The sequence below is a fragment of the Hyperolius riggenbachi genome, chromosome 8 (assembly GCF_040937935.1).
Source record: "Hyperolius riggenbachi isolate aHypRig1 chromosome 8, aHypRig1.pri, whole genome shotgun sequence".
Lineage (NCBI taxonomy): Eukaryota > Metazoa > Chordata > Amphibia > Anura > Hyperoliidae > Hyperolius > Hyperolius riggenbachi.
Genome location: NC_090653.1, coordinates 43,184,456 through 43,208,399, shown reverse-complemented (window position 1 = coordinate 43,208,399; position 23,944 = coordinate 43,184,456). Strand labels below are relative to the sequence as shown.

Genomic DNA, 23,944 nt, shown 5'->3' with positions numbered 1-23,944 from the left:
TTTACAGGATGGATGGCCTAGGTTGATTGGGGCAGGGCAGGAGCGGCGGAGATCGACGGTAGATTCCCTGCTAGAGTCTACTGAAAATCGATGTGCAATGTGTAGTAGGAATCAATTCCTTCCTGAATCAATTCCTTTCAGAGAGGAATCGATCATTTTGCACCGCAAGTGGCAATCTGTAAAGGCGCCCATATCTTTTTAATTTTCCCATTCAATCATCCATTCAATGCAATCATTTGATCAAATCAAAGAATTGATCATGTTCCATTGTACTCGATCGATATCTGTCTGAAATGTTTTGATCGAGCAGGATGGAAAATATCGGTCGACTGTAAAGGAATCTGCTAATGGTCACATGAGTTTGATCAGCACAGAATTGATTTTTGCTTTCCGTGCATGGAGACACAAAATCGTTCAACTCGATTGCCAGGATATTACTTGCCGTGTCTGGGCCACTAGTAAACTTACTCTCGATCGACCAAACTGTTTTCGCCAAATAGTGTAGATCACTTATATGGGCACTACAGCGAAAAACTGTAAAATTTAAAATATGCGCAAACATATACAAATAAGAAGTACATTTTTTACAGAGTAAAATGAGCCATAAATTACTTTTCTCCTATAATGCTGTCACTTACAGTAGACAGTAGAAATCTGACAGAAGTGACAGGTTTCAGACTAGCCCATCTCTTCATAGGGAATTCTCAGCAAGGATTTTATTCTTTACAAAGATATTCCCAAAAAAGGATTTAATCAATGATGCTGGCCAGCTTCGCTGCTCCCTGCACATTTTTTTGGCAGTTGGACAGAGCAACAGCCATTCACTACGTGCTTTTGAAAATAAATATATCCCTGAGAATCCCCTATAAAGGGATGGACTAGTCCAAAACCTGTCACTTCTGTCAGATTTTTACTACTTACTGTAAGTGACAGCAACATAGGAGAAAAGTAATTTATGACTCATTTTACTCTGAAGAAAATGTACTTCTTATTTGTATATTTTTGCACATATTTACATCTTACAGTTTTTCCGCTGTAGTGCCCCTTTAAACGGAACCTGAGACGAAGGATATAAAATTATACATACCTGGGGCTTCCTCCAGCCCCTTCCAGGCTGATCGCTCCCACGCCATTCTTCTGCAAGTCTCGATCCTCTGCAATTTGGACCGTAAAGTCCTTTAGTCTGAGGCATACTGAGCATGCGTGGTCCTGCCGCGAGCGTTGCCGGGAGCGTTCTATGCCTACATAGTACTACTGCACAGGACGTTCCCGGTAATAGTAGCAGATGTGGGGGAGTGCATAGCCGGACTGCGCTTGCTCTTACTGGCCCTGACTGAAGGAGTTTACGGGACAAATAACAGAGGATCCAGGCGTGCAGGAGGACGGCGAGGGACCAATCAGCCTGGAGGGTGTTGGAGGAAGCCCCAGATAAGTATAAAAATAACGTTTTTATATTGCCCGTCTCAGGTTCCCTTTAATTGCTCTATGGCAAATCGAGTAATGGGGAGCCTTTTTAAGACCTAAACAACTGGAAAGTGTAATGGTTAAGGGCTCTGCCTCTGACACAGGAGACCAGGGTTCGAATCTCGGCTCTGCCTGTTCAGTAAGCCAGCACCTATTCAGCAGGAGCCCTTAGGCAAGTCTCCCTAACACTGCTACTGCCTATAGAGCGCGTCCTAGTGCAGCTCTGGCGCTTTGAGTCTGCCAGGAGAAAAGCGCTATATAAGTGTTTGTCTTTGTCTTTTGTCTTTGGATATATAAAGAAGAGTTTGATTAGCAGTAAGAGAGTCTCCTTTTCTGATTGAAAGTGTGTGTGTTGTATGTGTGTGTGTGTCTGTGTGTGTCTGGGTGTGTGTGTGTGTGTGTGTGTGTGTGTGTTGTATGTGTGTGTGTGTGTGTGTGTGTGTGTGTCTGTGTGTGTGTGTGTGTGTGTGTGTGTGTCTGTGTGCGTGTGTGTGTGTCTGTGTGTCTGTGTGTGTGTGTGTGTGTCTGTGTGTGTGTGTGTGTGTCTGTGTGTGTGTGTGTGTGTTGTATGTGTGTGTGTGTGTGTCTGTGTGTGTGTGTGGTGTGTGTGTGTGTGTGTGTGTGTGTGGGGGGGGGGGGGGGGTAGAATTGACTAAGAGAAACTGATTTCAGAATGGTATTTTAGCCTTACATTGCCTTTCTAGTCTCATCTATCATGTACTATCCTGGCAGAGCTCCTAAATCCACATCTTCAGGGGTCAGGCGTGGATCATCCTTTGTATGTCACAGGGAGAGGAATTTCACACTTCTGTCTTCTTGTGTGTGAATGTCTTCATTGTACATAGAGAGAGAATGGGCCTGATTCACCAGTGTTCCCCGGGGCTACAACACTTACAGAAGAAATAATGTACTGTACATAGCATACAGCAGATTCCTGACCTTCCTATGATCAGCTTTTCAAAAGTAACTTGCTCACATCTTAAAATAGGTTTTAAAGTCCTGAAGTCTTAGCTATTCTAACACTGCGGCATTATCCTAGCAGCAGGGCTATTGGAAATGGTTTATCCTGCCTCCCGCACCAGCTTCCTGGTGGACACACGTCTATATTTCCAGTGATCTCTTCTGGTGAATATTAGCTGCTAACACACCGCTCCTAACTCTTTTGTCAGTATGTAGCTCTGCTGGTCATTGGGTGACAATGGAAGGAGTTCTTCTGCAGGAAAATGCAAAAGACTGACATGCTTCCTTTCCCCTATGGTACACCCCATCCTACATCCCCTCCTGACCCTGCCATGTTCCTCCTGCATGTCACTTCTGAATATGGTACAACCCATTGCTTTGTGACACTGTTATCATGTCTTCTCCTTCCTATGGCAAACCCAAAGGCTTCTCCAATGCTCCTGCCTGTGACACACCCCTCCCACTCCAGCCACATCCCCTCCTGACAGTGCCCTGCCTCCTACCACCTGTGACACCCGCCTCCTCCCACCCCCCTAGAAACACTGAGGGGGAAACTTTGCACTCGACCAATCAGGCAGAGGTACTGGCACCAGACTGGCCAATTATGGCACCGTCATTCGGCCAATGACGGTTCTGTGGTCCCGCCCGCGAGACCATCAGCAACAGTTATCAAAAGGAAGCAATAGAGAAAGTTCCCCAGTACGCTCTACCCCCCACCACTCACTCCAGTTGGTGCAGGACCTGGGAAGCCAAGCCAATCTCCATGCACAACAGGAAAGGGTCTGCAATCCAGACCGGGTAGTTGAAAAAAGGCTGATGAATTTATTGAAAACATTCCACATAACAGTGCAATAAAATCACAGAATAAGCTGACGCATGTCGGGCTTGCAATCTGCCCTTAGTCATAGCTATGACTAAGGGCAGATTGTAGGCCCGACACGCGTCATAGCTATGACTAAGGGCAGATTGTAGGCCCGACACGCGTCATAGCTATGACTAAGGGCAGATTGTAGGCCCGACACGCGTCATAGCTATGACTAAGGGCAGATTGTAGGCCCGACACGCGTCATAGCTATGACTAAGGGCAGATTGTAGGCCCGACACGCGTCATAGCTATGACTAAGGGCAGATTGTAGGCCCGACACACGTCATAGCTATGACTAAGGGCAGATTGTAGGCCCGACACGCGTCATAGCTATGACTAAGGGCAGATTGTAGGCCCGACACGCGTCATAGCTATGACTAAGGGCAGATTGTAGGCCCAACACACGTCATAGCTATGACTAAGGGCAGATTGTAGGCCCGACACGCGTCATAGCTATGACTAAGGGCAGATTGTAGGCCCGACACGCGTCATAGCTATGACTAAGGGCAGATTGTAGGCCCGACACGCGTCATAGCTAAGACTAAGGGCAGATTGTAGGCCCGACACGCGTCAGCTTATTCTGTAATTTTATTGCACTGTTATGTGGAATGTTTTCAATAAATTCATCAGCCTTTTTTCAACTACCCGGTCTGGATTGCGGATCCTTTCCTGTTGAGTTATCAAAAGGAGCAGCAGGTTGCTGTGATTGGCTGGTCTGGACTCTGGACCCAATACCCCTGCCTGATTGGTTGCGGCAGGTGCCGCTGGTCCAATGAGGATGGGGATTTTGGGGATGCTTGGATGAGGAGGGTAGTGTGTGTGCCAGGAAGGCGTGCAGGAGAGCAGAGAGGAGGAAGGTGCCAGGTGGCCCAAACTATTTGTCCAAATGCCGACCCCTAGATTTTTCTGCCTGAATCATGTGATTCAAATGGATTCATGGTAGGTCCGCCCCTGTGCACTGCCTTCTGGGAGCTCATGCTTCTCCTAAATCCTAGTCTGGGTTTGAAGGACTGGTGTGGGTTATGAGCTCTGCACCTGCATTGCTGGTAACCAGGGTAACACGAACCTCCATTTACTGCTTATCGGAGTGTGACTGCTTGAGCTGTATCAGAGAACTAGGATTGCTTTACATGAACATTCTATTAGTGGTTGTGGTATAATTGCCTCCCCCTGAGATACTAGGAATAATCGCTACTTTGTTTGCAGCCATAGCTTGGCGTCTGCCCCTCGTGCCTGCGAGGGACTGACTGCGAGGAATGTCGCGGGGAGGAGACGTAGACAAATGCCTAGACAATAAGCCAAGGTCAAGCTAACAAACCAGGAGGAGAATTCAGGCAAATCATACAGCAGTTTCCAAGGGGGTGTGCTGCAAACACTGGAGGCTTCCAAAAAAGAACAACGTTTCTGGAGGCAGGAAACACAGCCAGGAGAATAAACCATATTTATTCGTTTTGGTGGTAGCAAGAGACCACAGCTGGGCTAATAACAGGAATGTAAACACTACTGTTGCCAAAATAAGTTATCATATAAAGGCTCAAATGAATCTCAATTGGCCAGATACACTTCATATTCCTAAATCAACCAAAATCACTTTTGCAGGTCCACAGAGCATCTTTCACAAAATCATTACACCATTCATGTATAGCCTGGGTCTCTGCTTTGCAGCATAGTGTCTTAGGAATGTTGAAGTGAGCAAATCTGCAACCGCCACTTTAATGCTACTGTGGGGTGCCCATTCAGGGGCAAATAAATTTTCCTGTAGAATCCATGGCAGCATACTACAGTTAGCCCCGCCCCTAACCCTGCCAGGACCAGTATTTATACATTTTTCCTCACACACTGCTTTTTTTTCCCGTCCTACGCCGGGACTAGTCTAGTTTTTTGATATATCATAAGTTTTTTGTTTTTTCTTTTCATCCACGGTCCACTTAGGTAGAATGGTGCTAACTTTTGCACATGGCGCAAGGACAGACGCCTAACAATTTTCTTTTTGCTTCACACTGTATAGATTTATTGAAATTGATGAAACATGTTACATTTGTATTCTTTTTGAGGTTGATATGTGAATATAATTCAATTCTTTTCTTGCATCATATATATATCCCTCCCTTATTTTTTGTCTAGTTAAAGAGACTCTGAAGTCTCAAGAAAAACATCTTTTTATTTAAAAAATGTGTTTAACATGTTAGTCCTACCTAAACCGCCGCATCCCCGCCAGTGAAATCTATCTAAATCCCCCCTAACTCCCCAGGGGGCAATCCGGGCAGCGCTTCTGTGAGAGGCAGAGCTATGAGCCGCAGCTGTCAGCCCGGATCGCCGCCTCTCCCCCGCCCCTCTCAATCTTCCTTCACTGAGAGGGGCGGGGGAGAGGCGGAGATCCGCTGCTGATAGACGCGCTGAGAGGCAGAGCTGCGGCTCATAGCTCTGCCTCCTATAGCAGCAAAATCCACGACCAAGAAAGTCGTGGATTTTGCGGGGGAGGTGGAAGTTAGGGGGGATTTAGATAGATTACAGCGGCGGTTTAGGTAGGGCTAGCATATTAAACACATTTTTTAAATAAAAAGATGTTTTTCTTGAGACTTCAGTGTCTCTTTAAGTCCTGTAGTATGCTTCCATGGATTCTACAGGAAACCGGAAAATGTATACCTACCTACCTGTAATTTTCCTTTTCTGTTGAATCTTCATGGCAGCATACGAGGGACCCACCCTACTATTCAACAGTTTGTGAGTAGTACCAGAAACAAAAGCAGTGTGTGAGGGGTGGAGCAAAAATGTATAATGACTGGTCCTGGCAGGGTAGGGGCGGGGCTAACCGTAGTATGCTGTCATGAAGATTCAACAGGAAAGGAAAATTACTGGTAGGTAAGTATAAATTTTCCGGTACCATGGGGTTGATTCACTATCACTATAGCTCCCCTTACTGCACGCTTAGCGTGCCTTATCAGAGTTAACATGACTTATCAGAATAGCATTGCGAGCGCTATGAACTTATGCCTGCTAATTGGCAATGACGAGAGCTCCACTCATCCTGCCCTGAGCTCCTGCGGGTCCAATCACTTTAAAGGACATTATCCCCGCACTCACTTGACAGGAAACTTGACAGGCAGCCTATTGGGCCAATCAAAGTGCGGGGATAATGTCCTTTAAAGTGATTGGACCCGCAGGGGCTCAGGGCAGGACGAGTGGAGCTCTTCTCATTGCCAATTAGCAGGCATAAGTTTGTAGCGCTCGCTATGCTACTCTGATAAGGCGCGCTAACTCTGATAAGGCATGTTAAACTTTGTTAAGCCCCGTCTACACGGGGAGATGTTGGGGAGATGTTGTGGCGATCGGCGGCCTCTTGCGCGTCCCCGAGCGTGCCCGCCGCGTCCCCGCTCGCCGCGCGTGCGCCGCATTCGATTCCCCGCTCGTGCCCCGCTTATCTCCCGCACGATTCCCTGCCATTGTCCCCTCGCGGGGATCGAGCAGGGAATCGGCGGTGCGGAGATCCGTCCTGTCCTTATCATTGATAAGGAGCATCGCGGCCGCATCTACGCGTGTAGATGCGGCTTAAGGCACGCTAAGCATGCAGTAAGGGGAGCTATAGTGATAGTGAATCAAACCCCTTGTGTCATAAGTGTTCATTACTACTACTCCCCATGTGGCCTTAACAACCTTTTGCCTTACTTGTGTAAAAAAAAAAAAAAAAAAAAAAAAAACGAGGTGTGCAATAAAAGTATAAACCCAATATCCTAATAAAAAAACAACCACAGAAGAAGGGGGAGACCAGGTGTTGTTTCTGCTCACTTTGGGACCACACAACAAACATTCCACAGTGATGCACCTGCCAGCACTAAAGATGTCGCCAACAGTGATACATTTCAGAATGTAAGTCGGAGAGAGGAGTAAATGGGCAAACACTGACTAAATAAGCGGGCAAGAAAAAAGGGCGCAGTGAAAAAGGGCCCGGCTGGATAACAAAATGGCGTCAGTGGATAATGAAATCTGTTAGTAATACAAAAAGAACTGACTAAATTCAAACAAACTGCACAGTTTCATTATGTGATCAGGTTAAAAGGCAAAACAATTATTTGCACTTTTAGACGTGTTTCGTGGGCTACAACCACTTCATCATGCCAAACAAAGAGCTGCTGCATGAACAAAGTGAAATGTGTGCTTTACTATGTTATCACTCGGTGGCACTATGCACGACCTGATGAGGTAGGTGTACCTTATTTAATAGTGCTGCTTAATGCAAATAAAACGTTTGGCTTTTAGCCTGGTGTGTGATATCTGCTTTCAGGTCAATTGCATGTTAATTGTCTTGTTTATACCTGGGCACCGCCTTCTAGTTTATGATATTCTAAATATAGTACCACTTATAAACGTAATCTTTGAATAATTACTATTTATATTACGCTTATAGTAATATCTATAATAATATAGTCTCTATAGTATAGATTTTACGTGTTTGTTATTTGTTTTTGTTTTTTTATTAAAGGGAAACTTCAGCCTAAACAAACATACTGTCATTAAGTTACATTAGTTATGTTAATTAAAATAGATAGGTAATATAATCTCTTACCCACCCTGTTTTAAAACAACAGGCAAATGTTTGTGATTTCTTGTAGGCAGCCATCTTTTTCATGGGGGAAGCCATCTTTTTGGTTGAAAGGAGGTGACAGGGAGCATGAGACACAGTTCCAACTGTCCTGTGTCCTGATCACTCACAGCTGGGCGCTAGGCTTCAAATCTCAAATTCAAAATTTAAAAAAACAAATTTGCACCAATAAAGCAGAAGGAGAACACAACATCAGAAATCCCATCATGCTTTGCACAGCATCAGGGGAAAAATGCCCAGGCAGTTTTCTTCTGTACAGCTAAAAATGAGGCTTGGGTAAGAAAAACAACATTCTGATGCTGTGAAACACCAAGCCTTTTCAGTACTGCTGAGTAGAATTTTAGTCTGGAGGTTCACTTTAAAGCAGTATTGTCACCATAAAAATCAAATTTCAACAGCAACTGGTCTTAATGTATTAAAGTGGTCTAACACCCAGCATTTCAACTTTGCTTTAAAAGATTGCTTACAGCTTAGAAACTATTATGCCAGATTTTTTTTAACCTCCTTAGCGGTAACCCCGAGCTGAGCTCGGGGTAAGCCACCTCAGCCCCTGATGGGGCAGTTTAAATGCGGTAAAGTGCTGTACGCGCAGCTAGCAGTTTGCTAGCCACGTGTACAGCTTGATCGGCGAGAGGAAGAGGGTCCCCCCGCCAGAGCCCTGCGCTGCCCGGACCAATCACTCCCGGGCAGCGCAAAGGGCTGGATCGAGTGCGCCTGACGTCAGGACGTCGGCTGACGTCATTCCGATCGTCGCTATGGCAACAGGAGAAGCCAAACAGGAGATCGCGTTCTATACGCAATCTTCTGTTTGCTGTTGTTGCCAGCGGCGATCGGACTAGAGGGACACATGCGCCCTCTAGTGGTGTTTCATGTAGCTACCACTCGGGTAGCTACATGAAACAGAAAAAAAAATTACAAAAAATGTGTAATGCAGCCTCCTTGGCGAAAAAATTTAACCGCAAAGGAGGTTAAGCAGAAATTCACTGAATGGGTTAAACATGACATTTTAGTTTAGCTAGAAATCCATGTCCCTGCTGAGGTTTAGATACAAATGTATATTTGTTTGGAATGTAAAAAGCCCTCTGTGCTCTCTCAGAGAGGTGTTTGTTTATTTACATTGTAAATAGATCCGTTTGTATCAAAACCTCATCACGGATGCGGATTTTTAGCTAAATACAACACTAAAATGTCATGTTTAACCCATTCAGTGAATTTCTGCAAAAAAAAAAAAAAAATCTGGCATAATAGTTTCTAAGCTGTAAGCAATCGTTTAAAGCAAAGTAGAAATGCTGGGTGTTAGACCACTTTAAAGAGACTCTGTAACATTAAAAAGATCCCCTGGGGGGTACTCACCTCGGGTGGGGGAAGCCTCCGGATCCTAATGAGGCTTCCCACGCCGTCCTCTGTCCCACGGGGGTCTCGCTGCAGCCCTCCGAACAGCCGGCGACTGTGCCGACTGTCAGTTCAATATTTACCTTTGCTGGCTCCAGCGGGGGCGCTGTGGCGACTTTCGGCACAGAAATAGACGGAAATACCCGATCTCCGTCGGGTCCGCTCTACTGCGCAGGCGCCGGAAACTTGCGCCTGCGCAGTAGAGCAGACCCGACGGCGATCGGGTATTTCCGCCTACTTCGGCGCCGACAGCCGTCAGAGCGCCTGCGCAGGAGCCAGGAAGGTAAATATTACGTCACCGCTGCACGGAGGGCTGCAGCGAGACCCCTGACGGATGGAGGACGGCGTGGGAAGCCTCATTAGGATCCGGAGGCTTCCCCCACCCGAGGTGAGTACCCCCCAGGGGCCGTTTTGTCGTTACAGTTCCTCTTTAAGTACCGGTAATAAACATGCTAATCCTGCTTTCAAAACTTGCAAAACTTTTTCTGCTTTCGTTGTTATGGTTTGTAGTTATAACATACTTTAGGAGCACTGGCCCTAGTGCCAAACAGTGCCAAAGAGTTGAATGCTGGGAGTTATTTTTATCTATAATATATTCCTCCTCTTCCATTTATTTCCCTGCCTAGCTGCTTATCAGAAACACCCCCTGATTACTTGTGTTTACAAGCAAGGCTGAGGTGACTCAGTGATTGCATGTGTAAATAAAAAAGACAGTGCAATTGTTAGTATACACCTCAGTAAGAGTGTCTGAAGACTCTGGGAGGAGGGGAGCTAATGAATACACAATGAGCAAGAGAAGGGAGGGGGGAAAACAAGAGTCAGGGAGGATATGATGTCAGCATTAGCTTGGCAAGATGGCCACTGCCTAGAATAGGATTTTCTGCTTTTCCTTTATAAAATTCACAGGAATCATTAAGTGGATAGCACAATACATCTGTTATGTAAGTAGAAGAAGTATTTATCTTATATATGTGTTTTTTATTTCTAGGTTAGCAGGGTGTCGCTTGTTCTTTAACCACTTTACCCCCGCCCGTACGAATTTCTCCGACCCTTTTTCCATCCTTTAACCCCCAGGGACGGAGAAATCCGTACTTTCCGCGCTCCCGCCGCTGCCCGCGCTACCGCTCGTAAACACGCCGCCCGCCGCTAGTATACACGCCGGTGCCCGCTTGCCCGGAGATCAATGAACGGGAAAATCCATTCCCATTCGTTGATCTAAGCCCCGCAATGATCCGCTGTTCTCCGATGGGCAGCGCGATCATTGTGAAAAAAACAAACAAATACTCACAGCCTCCTACTACTTCCTGCGAGCGTCCGGAAGGTCGCAATAAACAAAAAGTTACTGTTGCCATCTTGTGGCCAAATAGTAAAACTACACCTTAAGCATTTTTTACATAGAAATAAATTAGTTATAGTTAGTTAGTTATTAACTCATTACCTCCCACACTCCCAATTTTTTTTTTTGTAATTAAAAAAAAATTAAAAAATTTACAATTTAAAAAAATACATAAATAGTTACCTTAGGGACTGAACTTTATTTAAATATTTATGTCAAGATGGTATAACACTGTTACTTTATAAACTATGGGCTTGTAATTAGGGATGGACGCAAAACTGAAAAAAATGCACCTTTATTTCCAAATAAAATATTGGCGCCAAACATTGTGATAGGGATATAATTTAAACGGTTTTATAACCGGGACAAAAGGGCAAATACATTTCATGGGTTTTAATTACAGTAGCATGCATTATTTAAAAACTATAATGGCCGAAAACTGAAAAATAATTTTTTTCCCACATTTTTCCTATTTTCCCATTAAAACACATTTAGAATAAAATAATTCTTGGCATAATGTCCCACCTAAAGAAAGCCTAATTGGTGGCGGAAAAAACAAGATATAGTTCATTTCATTGCGATAAGTAATGATAAAGTTATAGACGAATGAATGCAAGGAGCGCTGAAAGGTGAAAATTGCTCTGGTGTTCAAGCGGTAAAACCCCTCAGTGGTGAAGTGGTTAAAGCTGATTTCACATCAGCAACCAGTGTTTTCATTAGGTGCGATTGGATGATCGCAGCGCACTGCAAAAAACAAGCTTCTTAGAAACCTGCGTTAATGAGATTCTTGGCAGCAAAACACACCACAAGACCTGAGACCCACTAGCAGTGCTTTTCTAAGCGCTTGTGATTTGTAAAGCACTTGCTAATGGAATGCTTGGGGGAGTTTAAAAATCAAATCCCTCAAATGGGATCACACACATAGCATTACATTACCAAGAGCTTTTCAAATCACTGCTAGTGGGTTCCAGGCCTCACTGAGGCTCTCTACTGCTCACTTCCTGTGGCGGAAATACATATTGCAAGCAATTTCTCTGTCACAGAGCCAGATTAAATTGACGTCCGTGCATGCGCAACGCAACGCTGACGCCAATCGGTTTAAAATAACTGTGGCACCACTGATTTACATGACTTCTTGGCAATGTGCATTAGGGCAGATGCTGTCTCATAACACGTTGTTGACCTAGCGTCAGATCGAACGCTTCTGGAGCATTGCACCGCATCAGGTATGAAATATGTCCCATAGACTTTCATTGCTTTAGCGTTACCCTGCGGTAAGAATGGGTAATGCAATGAACACGCACCCGTGTAAAACTAGCCTCATGTTCATATCCAGGGTTTCTATTAAGGCTGGATTCCACTGCAAGCACTTTTTGGGCATTTGTGATCTCCGGCAATCAGTAAAGTGCTGAGTGTGGTTGTATGAGGATGATCCCTCTAGATCCATTCAATCCCATTGCAATTTGCAAATGTGATGCCTGCACCATTTTTGGAGAGATTGTGCTTTTGCTTAACCACTTCCCAACCTGGTCATTTTCATAGTTCAGCTCAGCTCTGATTACTTTGGCAATAACTTTATAATAATTATCACAACTAAATGATCTATGCATTGTTTTATTCAGGACAAAATAGGCGTTTTGTAACTGATATTTGTTTTTATTAATAACCTTATTTTCTATGTATTTAAAAGGAAAATAAGGGAAAAAATTTACATTATAGCTTTAATGTAACTAGCTTCTATTGTACATTAAGCCCACACATTTTATTTGTCTATCCCTCATGTTTATTTAAACAGTAGTTCATTTGTTTGAATATGTATTAGTAACACATTGTATATACCCTACTCTCTTGTTACATCTGTCTGCTCCTGGAATGTTTGTTTTACACTTGTTTACACGTGTGGCCATGCGAACCTAAGTCTTCGCCAAATAGGTTCAGAGGGTCCCAGCACTGAAACGACAAGCTCAGGAGGGATGGGAGAAGCCCCTGGCTTCCCTCTACTGAAGTAAGTATCTAACTTTTTCTCTAAATTTTCCTTTAGATAGAGCTTAATATCTAGTCGGCATGAGCTGTACACATTTTAAGAATAGTAAGATTGTCGACACAGAACAGAGACAGGACAACAGATACATATGGTTCTCTCACATTCTGATGGAGGCTCTGAACACCATCTTCTCCTTGTCTTCGGTTTCCTGGACGGTGAACTGCGCATTATCCATCACCGTGAAGATGTCCAGCGCCCGGTTCCCCGGTTCTGCCGCCGCAGCCAGGAAGTGCCACCTGCCCATGTACTGCACCGGGAACTGCCAGGAGATTAAAGTGCAAAATAAACAAATAATATGATATATCCAATGTAAAGGTGACTATTAATGGTGCAATTTTCAGTGGACGATTATTTTTCTCTTTAGGTCATTCAGATTGCAACAACAGAGAAGGTGATGGTTTCAACAGATCCTGAACGATTGCATCATTGATTGTTTCCTTAAAAGGACCCTGAGCTCTAAATAAAAAATAAATTTGGATTGACCTGGGGCTTCCTCCAGCCCCCATAGCCTGCGAGGTCCCCCGGTGTCCTCCTGGTCCCGGCCCCGGTAATCCGGCAACGCTACACGTTATCATGCCGTTATCACAGTGATCGTCAGCATAAGAGTCCTGCACATGCGCGGTTCAGTCTTAGAGAACTGCGCATGTGAAAGACTCTTGCGCCAACTGGCATGATAAAGTGCAGCATGCACGGCGGGGGCGCGCCTTCAGATTATCGGAGCAAAGACGAAGACCACAGAAGTGACCAGGAGGATGCCAGGTGACCTCGCGGGCTACGGGGGTCTGGAGGAAGCCCCGGGTAAGTCCAAATTTCAGAAAAAACAGACCTGAACTCTTGCACGGCACACAATGAAAAATCCTCCACATATAGTTTCTGAAGAAACTCACTTCTCTGTGTTTGTTTGTATTGATCAAACTGTCTAATTAGCTCTTATCATGTCTGTTACCTGTGATCCTCGCCAGATGAGGCACCCTTCCATTGTTGGAAACAGCACTGTGGTGTGAGTGCTGGTAAGCCGGTGTGTTGTGATGTGCTGCTATGGCGTACATCACATTAGGGCGCCTGGAAAAAGGGCGCGTGGTACAGCGGAAATTTAATAATTTTGTCTATAACCATATTTTATCATTTCTTCATGTAATAAAATCTGAAAATATTGTCTAAAACAATGAAAAAGAAAATATATGTACAATCGTCATAACTATGATAAACCGTTAGTAAATATAACCGATATTTTACTACAACTAAACCTAACCCTACTCTCACACTGAACCCTCCCCTGGTGGTGCCTAACCCTAACCACTCCCCTGGTGTTATCTAACCCTAAATTCACCCCTGGTGGTGCCTAACCCTAAGACCCCCCTGGTGGTGCCCACTTTTAAGACTCCCTGGGTGGTGGCTAAGCCTACGACTCCTATATTGTTTATCATGATGTTTTTCAAATCAATATTTTTTTGTTATTTGAGGATTAGTTTTATTTTCTAGAGAATATTGTTTTTGTTATTCAACTTTACATAGATAGACACGATAACTATGGTAATTATGTTTTGTAAACGTTATTATTTACCAGGTGCCCAAATTTCCTATTGGGCACCCATCAAACGATATTTAACATGAGAGTCAATAGAAATGCCCTTTTTTGTCCATTTGCCCCGTACGCCCAAATTTCCTGCTTTCGCTGCTGTTTTTTAGCATTTGACAGGCACTTTAAGGCCTGGGGCCCACAAATGTGCTTTCAGCAGCGATTTTTGCTTTTCAGGAATTACCGAGCTGCTGAAAGTGAATGGTTATGATCCCAATGCAAGCAGCATTTTCAGTGCAATTTCATATGGGAAAGCAGGGCCCAAAATCGCATTACCTGAAATTGCTCTTAAAAAAGAACTGTAACCAAGGATTGAGCTTCATCCCAGTAGCCGATACCCGCTTTCCCCAGATAAATCTTTACCTTTTCTCAAATAGATTATCAGGGGGGTCTGTATAGCTAATATTGTGGTGAAATCCCTCCCACAGTGTGATGTCAGGACCAAGGACCTGGCAGTTTCCTGTATGTGGACCTTGTTGCATTATGGGAAATAACTGCTTTTTCCAACTGTCAAAGAACTAATATCCCCCTCTGTGCATAGAACTCTCAGTTACGAAAGTTCCGTACAGATCATCTGGCAGAACTGGCGATGTCACCACCACTGATAAATGCCAGAATGTAAATCAGGGAGAGGAAAGATTTTTCAATGGGCAAACACTGACTAAATAATCTATAAATGAATATTGTAAAAAAATAAGCCATTTTTTTCATTGTGCCATTTTTACTACAGTTCCTCCTTAAGCGGCAAAATCGCTCTTGAAAATGCTTGCTGTTTTTTTTAGTGTTTGCAGTTGCAAGTAGGTCACAGGCCTAAGGGCTGTTTTCAACCCCAAAAACTAGCGATTATTGATGTTGGAACAATTTTATATTTTTCACAGCGTATTTGCATTTCTATACTTGTTACAAAATCGCAATTGCTCCAAAAACGCTACATGCAGCGCCTTTGCAATTTTAATAAATGCAATTCTGTCTGATGTGAAATAGCCCAGAGGATTTCTTTGGCCAATCGCTTTTCAAGACACTAGAGAGCGCTGGCGATCTGAAAAAGCTCTGCAAAAGCGGTCTTGTTGTGAAACTATTAGGCCGGTTTCACACTAGATACCAGCGTTTTTGTTGCGCACCTGCGGCAGTACGCGGTAATCTCACTTCTGGCTGCAAGCCAAGCAAGATGTGAGTCTCTCCAGCGCTCACTTCCTGTGGTGGAAATCGGAAGTATATTGTCAAAATACGCTTCTGCGCATGCGCGACGCGAGCAGTTTAAAATATCTGCAGCGCCATAGACTTGTATGACACATCACTGCGAGTCATCACTGATAACGCGATATTGTCGTTGCGGTAAATTCGCTACTTCCGGAGCATCGCATTGCACCGTGGTAGGTCTGCAAAGCCCCACAGGTTTTCACTGCTATAGCGTTACCCTGTGGTAAAGTGCCAGTGGGACAGGGGCCTTAGCTGGCTGGCGCTTTTTAGCAGGTGCCGCAGGGCATGGACAGGAGCTTTGTTTCTGCATGGACTGGCACTAAGCATGTCTGGAAGGGGTTGGCTGGTTATTGCTAGTGATGTCACTGGCACTGACTAGAATTTGTCATTGACCCCTACGGAGGTGAAATCACTAGTCAGCACAATCACAATGCTTGCTGGGGGATGTTTAGTACACCCAGCCTCCTTCAGGATTGCCGTGGGAACTGTTCACATAGAAAACAATGGAATTTACAAAGTCTTGGCATTTTGCTAAAGTTGTAAAGTGCTACCTAATGTCAGGAGTCACAACTAGCATTAAAGGACACCCAAAGTGAGAAGAATATGGAGGCTGCCATATTTATTTTATTTTAAACAATGCCAGTTGCCTGGAAGCCCTACTGACCTGTTTGGCTGCAGTAGTGTCTGAATAACACCAGAAACAAGCATGCAGGTAATCTTGTCAGACCTGAGAATAATGTCAGAAACACCTGATCTGCTGCATGCTTGTTCAGGGTCTGTGGTTAAAAGTATCAGAGGCAGAGGATCAGCAAGATAGACAGGCAATCTCAACTGCTTGAAAGGAAATAAAAATAGCAGCCTCCATAGCCCTCTTGCTACGGTTGCGCTTTAAAGCAAATCTGTAAGCGAATTAAAAAAAAGTTTAATGTTAACCTAAGGAGGGCTCTGGATCCTAGAGAGCCTCTCCGTTACTCTCATAATCCCCATGTTTCAGCTTTGTTCCCAGGTTAAAATTTGCCACCTCCGGAATCCCTTGGAAGCATTACGGAACAAAATGGGCGGCTTCATACTGCGCATGTGCAAGAGAGCGCTCACGGATGAGCAGTATGGAGCGGATCATCTTCGTAGGCACAAGAGGAAGCGATTGTTTCTGAAGGCTTCCGAGGACCCCCAAGACGTATTTGACCAGTTGGTCGAATATGTGGAGGAATGAGGGGACTGTGAGAGGAACAAGAAGGCTCTCTAGGATCCAGAGCTTCCCCAAATTGGTGAGTATCAAACCTTAAAAAAAATTGCTTCATTAACACTTTAAGTCTCTATGGAGATGCTGTATAGGTTACCTGCGACGTGACGATAAGAAATGGTGACAGACGGTCGTTGCTGTTGCAGATCGAGAGGCAATCAAGAAGGATTCCATACAGGTAGAGGAAATAACGCCAAGCGCTGACTAACATGATGACGACAGGTTCTCTCCCAGGTATGGCAGCCTTGTGGAGACTCTCTTGGTGAATGTCTCTTCTGTCCTCCTCGTGCCTCTTCCCTGACCTGTTATCGGAAACCTTGCTTTCACTTGTATTTATTTTTCCCACTCACAGACCCTTGGCCTCTGCTTCCGGTAATCATTAACTACAACTCTCACTGAGAAAACATGAGGGGTCGATGGTCAGCGCAAAAACTTGCAACATTGGAAGACCCTATTCTAATCTTAAACCGACCAAACGGAAAGCCAACTTACAGTAATAGGAAACTCTCCACTAAAGTCCAGCAACAAGTTCTAAGCACACATAGGCATTAAAAATAAAAATGCCAGATTTGTGAAGCATGTTAAAGTGGACTTGAGCACAAAACTTTCTCTCTGCTCCAAAAGATAAGCAACGGCATAATAACCTTTAAAGGAATACTGAGCAGGTTTTAAAAACACCCACCCACCGTAGCCCGCCAGATCCCCCGGTGTCCTCCTGGCTCCACTCTCTGTCCCGGAGGCAGCTGTTAATCAGTGACTTCTGCCTGAAGTCGCCTGTACAAGTCCCCGATGTGCACATTACGCTTCATGACACAAGTCCTGGGAATGCGCGGTTCTCTATCTTTGCACCGATGACGTGTAGCGGGCGACATCATGACGCGTAGCGGCCGGCGTGATGACTCGTACAGGAGCCCAGCGACAATGGAGAGAAGACACAGGACGATTATTACGATTGGGCGGCTGTGTTGCAGGCATCAATCTATGGCAGGGTTGATTGAATCTGCAAGAAATCAATGCTGAATGCTATACACTAGACCAGGGGCAGGGAATCTATGGCTAGGAAGCCAGATGTAGCTCTTTTGATGGCTACATCTGGCTCACAGTTGGGGATTGATTCACTAAGCTACACTGCTCAAGCAGCACAGTTTAGTGTGGTAGCGCAAGTAAAATTTTCAAAGTAGGCACGCTAATGCGGTAGCATGCACTGCTAACTTACTTGCGCTACCCCAAAACAAACAGCTGCTTCAATTGTCCCACCCTGGATCCTGTCAGGTCCAGTGACTTCGCAGACTGATCACACACTGGCAGCTCCTCAAACACTCGGCTGTGAGCGGACTACTGGAAAAGGAAGCAAAAGACAGGAGGAGCGCTCCGTAGTGTGATACCGTTTAATAAAATGAAAACTGCGCAATAAAAGATACACTTACTAGATGTGTATGAACAGTAGGCATTTAAAATTGACGAAGGCGTGGACACGCCAAAACGCGTCTTGACGTAACCTGCACACAGTCACCCCGAAGGGACACCTGTCATCTATTTACCATCTGGATCCTTGCTGCCGCTGGCCACTGCAGCTTCAGGTTTCGCTTCCAAGAGGGGATGTCCTTTTTATTCTGGGCTATATGCCAATTTTAAATGCCTACTGTTCATACACATCTAGTAAGTGTATCTTTTATTGCGCAGTTTTCATTTTATTAAACGGTATCACACTACGAAGCGCTCCTCCTGTCTTTTGCTTCCTTTTCCAAAATGCAGGGATCTTGTTCCTGACCCCTGCATCAGACAATACACCAGACGATGTTTCTTGGCAGGTTCATTTACTCTGATAAAATCTGCTAGAAATAGATGCCCCAATGTTCCTGCTTGATTGATAATTAATTTCAGCCAAAAGTTGATCGATCCTACTGGACAAAATATATCGATCAATCAGGGACATGTCAGGGGAGTGGCAGTCGACAGTCAATATCGTTGCACTGGCTGCATTTCAATAGATTTTTAATAGATTTGATGCTGAAATGTTTTACAAATCTATGTACAGTGTGTGGGAGGATCTGATCCTTGATCTGACAGGGATCGATTCATTGGTCATATCTGGTGCCCATAGTGTTACATCAATCCTTAAAGAGGAACAAATGAGGAAAAAAGAGGGACAGAGAGATTTGGTTCCCTAAAAAAGGGAGGGTTGAGATGGCATTCGTCATCTGTTTGTAGGACAAGCACCCCAGACATATGGCTTCTAATGTGCCTGAAAGCATGCGCTGCAATGTCACATAAGAATTTACTGAGACTCCTGTGTACCTATTTCTGCTACAGAAATGCTATATATCTATTTGTCCAAAACAAACTACTGAGAGCGACCAAGATTACCTCCGACTGACCCCTCTCACCCTGCTCATTCCATCTTCCAGCTTCTGCCTTCAGATGTTAGATACCAATCAGTCGCAACAAAAACTTCCAGGCACAGGGAAAGCTTCTTCCCATAGGTGGTAGCCATGCTTAAAGTGTACCAGAGCTGAAAATGTTTTATACATACCAGCCCCATAAGCTCGGATCGCTCCCACGCCGCCGTCCTCTGCTGCCTGCAGCTTCAGGATCCGGGTCCCGTCACTTCAGCCAGTCGGGGTAGGTCTACGCCGGAGAAATGCGCCCTCTACGTATCTCGCCGGCGGCTGCTGGAGAGATACGTAAACAGCGCATTTCTCGTACCTCAGACTGGCTTCGAATGATGGAAGCGACGGGACCCGGTTCCCGAAGCTGCAGGCAGCGAGTGGGAGATAGGATGCGTGCGGCCGCGTAGGCGTAGTTGTATTCATCTAGTTAGACGAATAATTGGACCGTAACCGGCTGCGGGGAACGGAGGATCATAGAGGACAGCGCAGGACAGGACAGCTGCAGGGTACCGGTAGAAGCCCCAGGTAAGTGTCAGTTTTTGTTTTTAATAACATCCACAGAACACCTTTAAAGAGGACCTCCAGAGTCCAGGGTAAATAAGAAAATCCGGCAGCCTGCAAGTAAAAGAAGGTTATATTTACCCGAGAAGCCTCATCCTGCGATGCCGTCTCAAAGTTCCTGCATCACCCGACTTCCTGAGCCTGGAAGCCTCTCACTCCGCAGAGAAAAAAAACGCCAAAACATTTACTACAGTAAATAACTTGGGGTTTTTCTTTGGGGAGAGAGAGGAGGCAGGGCCAGGCGCTGGAAGTCAAGTGATGCAGGGACTTTGGGACAGCATCGCAGGATAAGGCTTCTCGGGTAAATATAACTTTCATTTACTTGCAGGCTGCCGGGTTTTCTTATTTACTCTGGAGGTCCTCTTTAATGCAGAACCACGCTAAAGCTGCTAGGACTGGAAAGAATTACAGCACAAAACTGAAAATGAACTTGTCTCACACTGTTTACTACCACTTTAAAGGGAACTGAGCACATTCTCTTTCACTGGAATCTCTCCTGACATAGAAGCTGCCATGTTCCCCCCTCCCCTTCTCACATTCCTTATTTACAGAAGTCAGAGATGCTATCTTGACACATTGGCACACACTAGGTCTTTGAATAAACAGTCCTAATTACTAACCCCCTTTGTTGTCTAATAGCATTGTTTACCTCTTGGTAATTAGCCCAATAAAACAATTAGGATCCTGAAAGCTCTGCAGCCGGGACGGCCGGGCAGCCCTGCTGAAACAGGCTAATTAATCTACTTTGAATGTAAAATACAAGGTAAAATGAAAGTTTATTTTAATAATGAAACAGATTGTCGGCATGCATTTTTCATGTGCTATAGAAATGTCCTGAATGATAAAAAAGGTGCTCGGTTCACTTTAACTTATATACTGTCCTTGTGTCCATTAAGCAACTGCCAAGTGAAATTGCAAGTGAAAACTTATTTGGACAAATAAAATTGACGCTGATTCTGAATATGATTCTAAAGGTGTCCATACAATTATCCATTCCCTCTATCGACGTCTAGCAGATCTGATCACTACCATCGAATCTACTAGAGATCGATGCCCCAGCATGCCTGCCGGATTATAATTGAAATCGATTTTTTCTATGAAATCTATCAAAACTATCAATTGTACCAGATGCATGCAGTTTTATTTTTTGCTACATAGAACTTCATTAGAATTCAATAAAATTATTAAAACTATATGCATAAAGTATAGCACTCCTAAACAACCTATTATATATTTAGAATCAGAGCAAGGACAAGGTCCTCCAGCACCCAAGGCTGAGACACCAAAGTGCTCCCCTCCACCCCTCCCACCCCAGCCGTCACACACTGATTGCTATTAGACTAAGAGGGCCACAGGGCCCACAACCTCCCCAACACCTTAATATCTAGTTATCTGGCTTGCAGTCACTGCCATGTATCCCCTTTTCTTATTTCTTTCTGCTTCATACACAATTAGGAATGACAGCTGAATGAATTGTGCGCCCCTCCTACACTGCACCCTGAGGCTGGAGCCTCTCCAGCCTATGCCTCGGCCCGGCTCTGTTTAGAATTATGTAGAGTTGGGGAGCTTGACAACACGTCACTCAGGTCTTGTCATGTGACCTCCCACCGAAACCCCCCATACCTCCCAACTTTTTGAGATGAGAAAGAGGGACACTTAAGCCACGCCCCTGCTACACCACTGATCACGGCCCGTCACAACCCTAGTCACACATACCATAAAGATTTCATAAGAAAAATATGTTGTTTTAAAATAACAATGGAAAATAAGAAATATATCAATTGAAAAGACGGGAATAAAGTTTAGAGGCAATTAAACACATTTTTCAGTAGAGAAATTCATATATTTACATAGAAAGATGGACAGAGTCCTGAAAGACTGGGACAAATGAGGAGGGAAGATGGACAGAGGGACAGGGATCCCAAGGAGGGACAGTTGTGAGCTATGCTACAGTATAGCACTCCTAAACAACCTATTATATATGTAGATTTATGTAGAGTTGAGCTGCTTGGCAACCCGTCACCCAGTTCTTGTCATGTGACCTTCCACTGAACCCTCCCCTTTTTACTGGCAAGCAATTGGGCGGAAGTGAGTGGAGATGGGCGACGTGAGTGATGAAGGGTGGTACAACTCCAAGTTTGGGCGGAAGTGAGTAGTAAGGGGCTGGACAACGCTTCAAGTTAGGGCGGAAGTGAAATAGCAGCCTTCTTCTTACCGGTAACCTTTGCCCCAGAAGCGGAAGTCAAGTGGTAAAATTCCCGGAAGTCGGCCGGCTCCCGCTGTGTGCGTTTTTGGAGTTGTCGGTTGTCCGTGTCTCTGCTTACCAGCGCGGCCGGGGTCACAGGTGAGGCTTTCCCGGGGCAAGGGGTGCGCAGCTGCCTGTGGGGCGCCGGCTGAGCGGCCGGGCGAGCAAACATGGCTGCTGTCATGTCACCAGTGCTGTCATCAAGGGTGCCAGAGTGTCTGATCTGCAGGGGAGCTCAGGGCTGGGGGATTGTCCTGGGGATGCTCCTGAGTCTCTGCTGGCCGAATACCAGGAACACAGCAGATTGCCCTTACATCACACCTCCTCCTGGGGCTCATTGTCTGTTGTCATACCCATTACAATATCTGTAGAATATCAGAACAGCCTATTATCGTGCAGAGCTGATCAGTAATTGACAAAGTTATGTACCATCTGTAATAGAGAGAACTGTGACCTCAGGGCATACATGAGGACAAATGCACCATGCATGCCAATAAAGGGGCCCTCCTACCTAAAGACCATCTAACGCCAATGGGCATGATCAAGGCGGCAGCCCCAGGACCGCCTAACGCCAATTGGCGTCAAGTCCTGTGGTGGGAATGTACAGGAGATCGTGCGCATCTCTGAATGAATGACAGAGCTCCGCCATCATCCACCCAGCGGCAATCGCCGATAGGAGACTGTTAGACGGCGAAACCGCCGTCTTTTATAGCAGTACAGCGCTGCGGTCTATGGTAGCGCTGTACTGGGCTGTCCCCCTGGGAGACATGACAGTGACCAGCTGTCATAGGCTGACGTCTATGACAGCCAATTATTATTTATTGTATTTATAAAGTGCCAACATTACGCGGCGCTGTAATATGCACAGTTGGCTGGCGGGGGTTGGGAGGGGGGGGGGGGAATAAAAAAATAATGAAACAGCAGGAAAATTTATCACAAAATATTTGTATAAAAAAATAAAGATTGGGGGAGCGATCAGACCCCACCAACAGAGAGCTCTGTTGGTGGGGAGAAAATGGGGGGGGGGGGGGGAATCACTTGTGTGCTGAGTTTTGCGGCCCTGCAGTGGCCCATTTTGTAAAAAATGACCTTGTCTTTAGGGGGGTTTAAGCCCATGGTCCTCAAGTGGTTAATGGTGCTATTTTTAACAAACTATTATAATTTCAATAGAATCATTCATATCGAGAGAAAGTATCGTAAGTAATAGATCCACACCACTAAAGAATCCAATTTGTAGTTGTAATATCTATAAAAAATCGCCACGCAGATCGACAATTTGTTTTTTAAGGCTATGATAGGTTGGACCCACCAGGTTTTCTGTTGTCATGCAATTAGATCTAAAAAAAAAAAAAAAAAAAAATCTAATCAAAAATCTGATCATTCAGTAAACATTGTAACATTAATGGTCATTCAGGAAATGGAAGATGAAGCTGCTAAATAAACACTGTAAGCTATGTAAAAATTTTCATATAACAATTTCTTCCTGTACCAAATGAGCTCAACTCATAGCTCCTGACAGTGGATATACACTGTCAGGAACCGGCCCCGCGGCGCACCTGCAGATACGGTTCCCGACTGCGGGTTTGACCAGATCAAGAGGGGAGCAGCCTTATTCAAACTAAAACAAGGCTGTGACCCCTCAGAACACTTCTCACTGCCACCACTAGCAACCTGCTAGACCCAATCCTCATACACACAATGCAATTACAATCTTATACGGTAGTGTTGCTCGTGCTTAATCATACAATTAGGCATGGACTTATACACAGTTACACTTCAGTCTCTTCTAGGCTATGAGTGTTAGTTTAGTGCAGCAGAAGTCAAACTTATTAAATAACGATTTAATATTCCAGAAAAAAAGTGGAACAATGCAGAAATTAATATATACAAAATATTTACAAAAACAGTGAAAAAGTTACAAAATAAAAGTTACAAGGATACACAACAAGATAAGTTTGCAAAAGTAAAAGGGAAATAGAAAAAGTTACCAGCGTATAGATCTGGGCGTTAGTTGGTGGGAGAACGCCGCTTCCGATTCGCTCGGGATCATCCCTAGCTATGCGCT

The 23,944-nt window shown here is 44.8% G+C and overlaps 2 protein-coding genes across 5 annotated transcripts in view; one reads left to right on the top strand and one right to left on the bottom strand.

Moving 5' to 3' along the window:
* Positions 1-17,009, bottom strand: part of APOM (apolipoprotein M) — a 47,446-nt gene extending 30,437 nt beyond the window's left edge. Inside the window, exons 1-2 of the mRNA XM_068250328.1 lie at positions 16,781-17,009; positions 12,763-12,920 (exon numbers count right to left, since the gene is read on the bottom strand). Of these exons, the coding sequence (XP_068106429.1) occupies positions 12,763-12,920; positions 16,781-16,894 (272 nt within the window). The 5' untranslated portion in view covers positions 16,895-17,009. The remainder of the gene's footprint in view (positions 1-12,762; positions 12,921-16,780) is intronic.
* A 4,810-nt stretch (positions 17,010-21,819) lies between these two features.
* The window catches only part of BAG6 (BAG cochaperone 6), a 67,204-nt gene continuing 65,079 nt past the window's right edge, over positions 21,820-23,944 (top strand). For 2 of the 4 annotated variants that reach the window (XM_068250324.1, XM_068250323.1), the window contains exon 1: positions 21,820-21,978. The gene's annotated coding sequence lies outside the window, so the exon portion shown is untranslated. The remainder of the gene's footprint in view (positions 21,979-23,944) is intronic. The other 2 variants (XM_068250327.1, XM_068250325.1) reach the window with 1 other exon arrangement.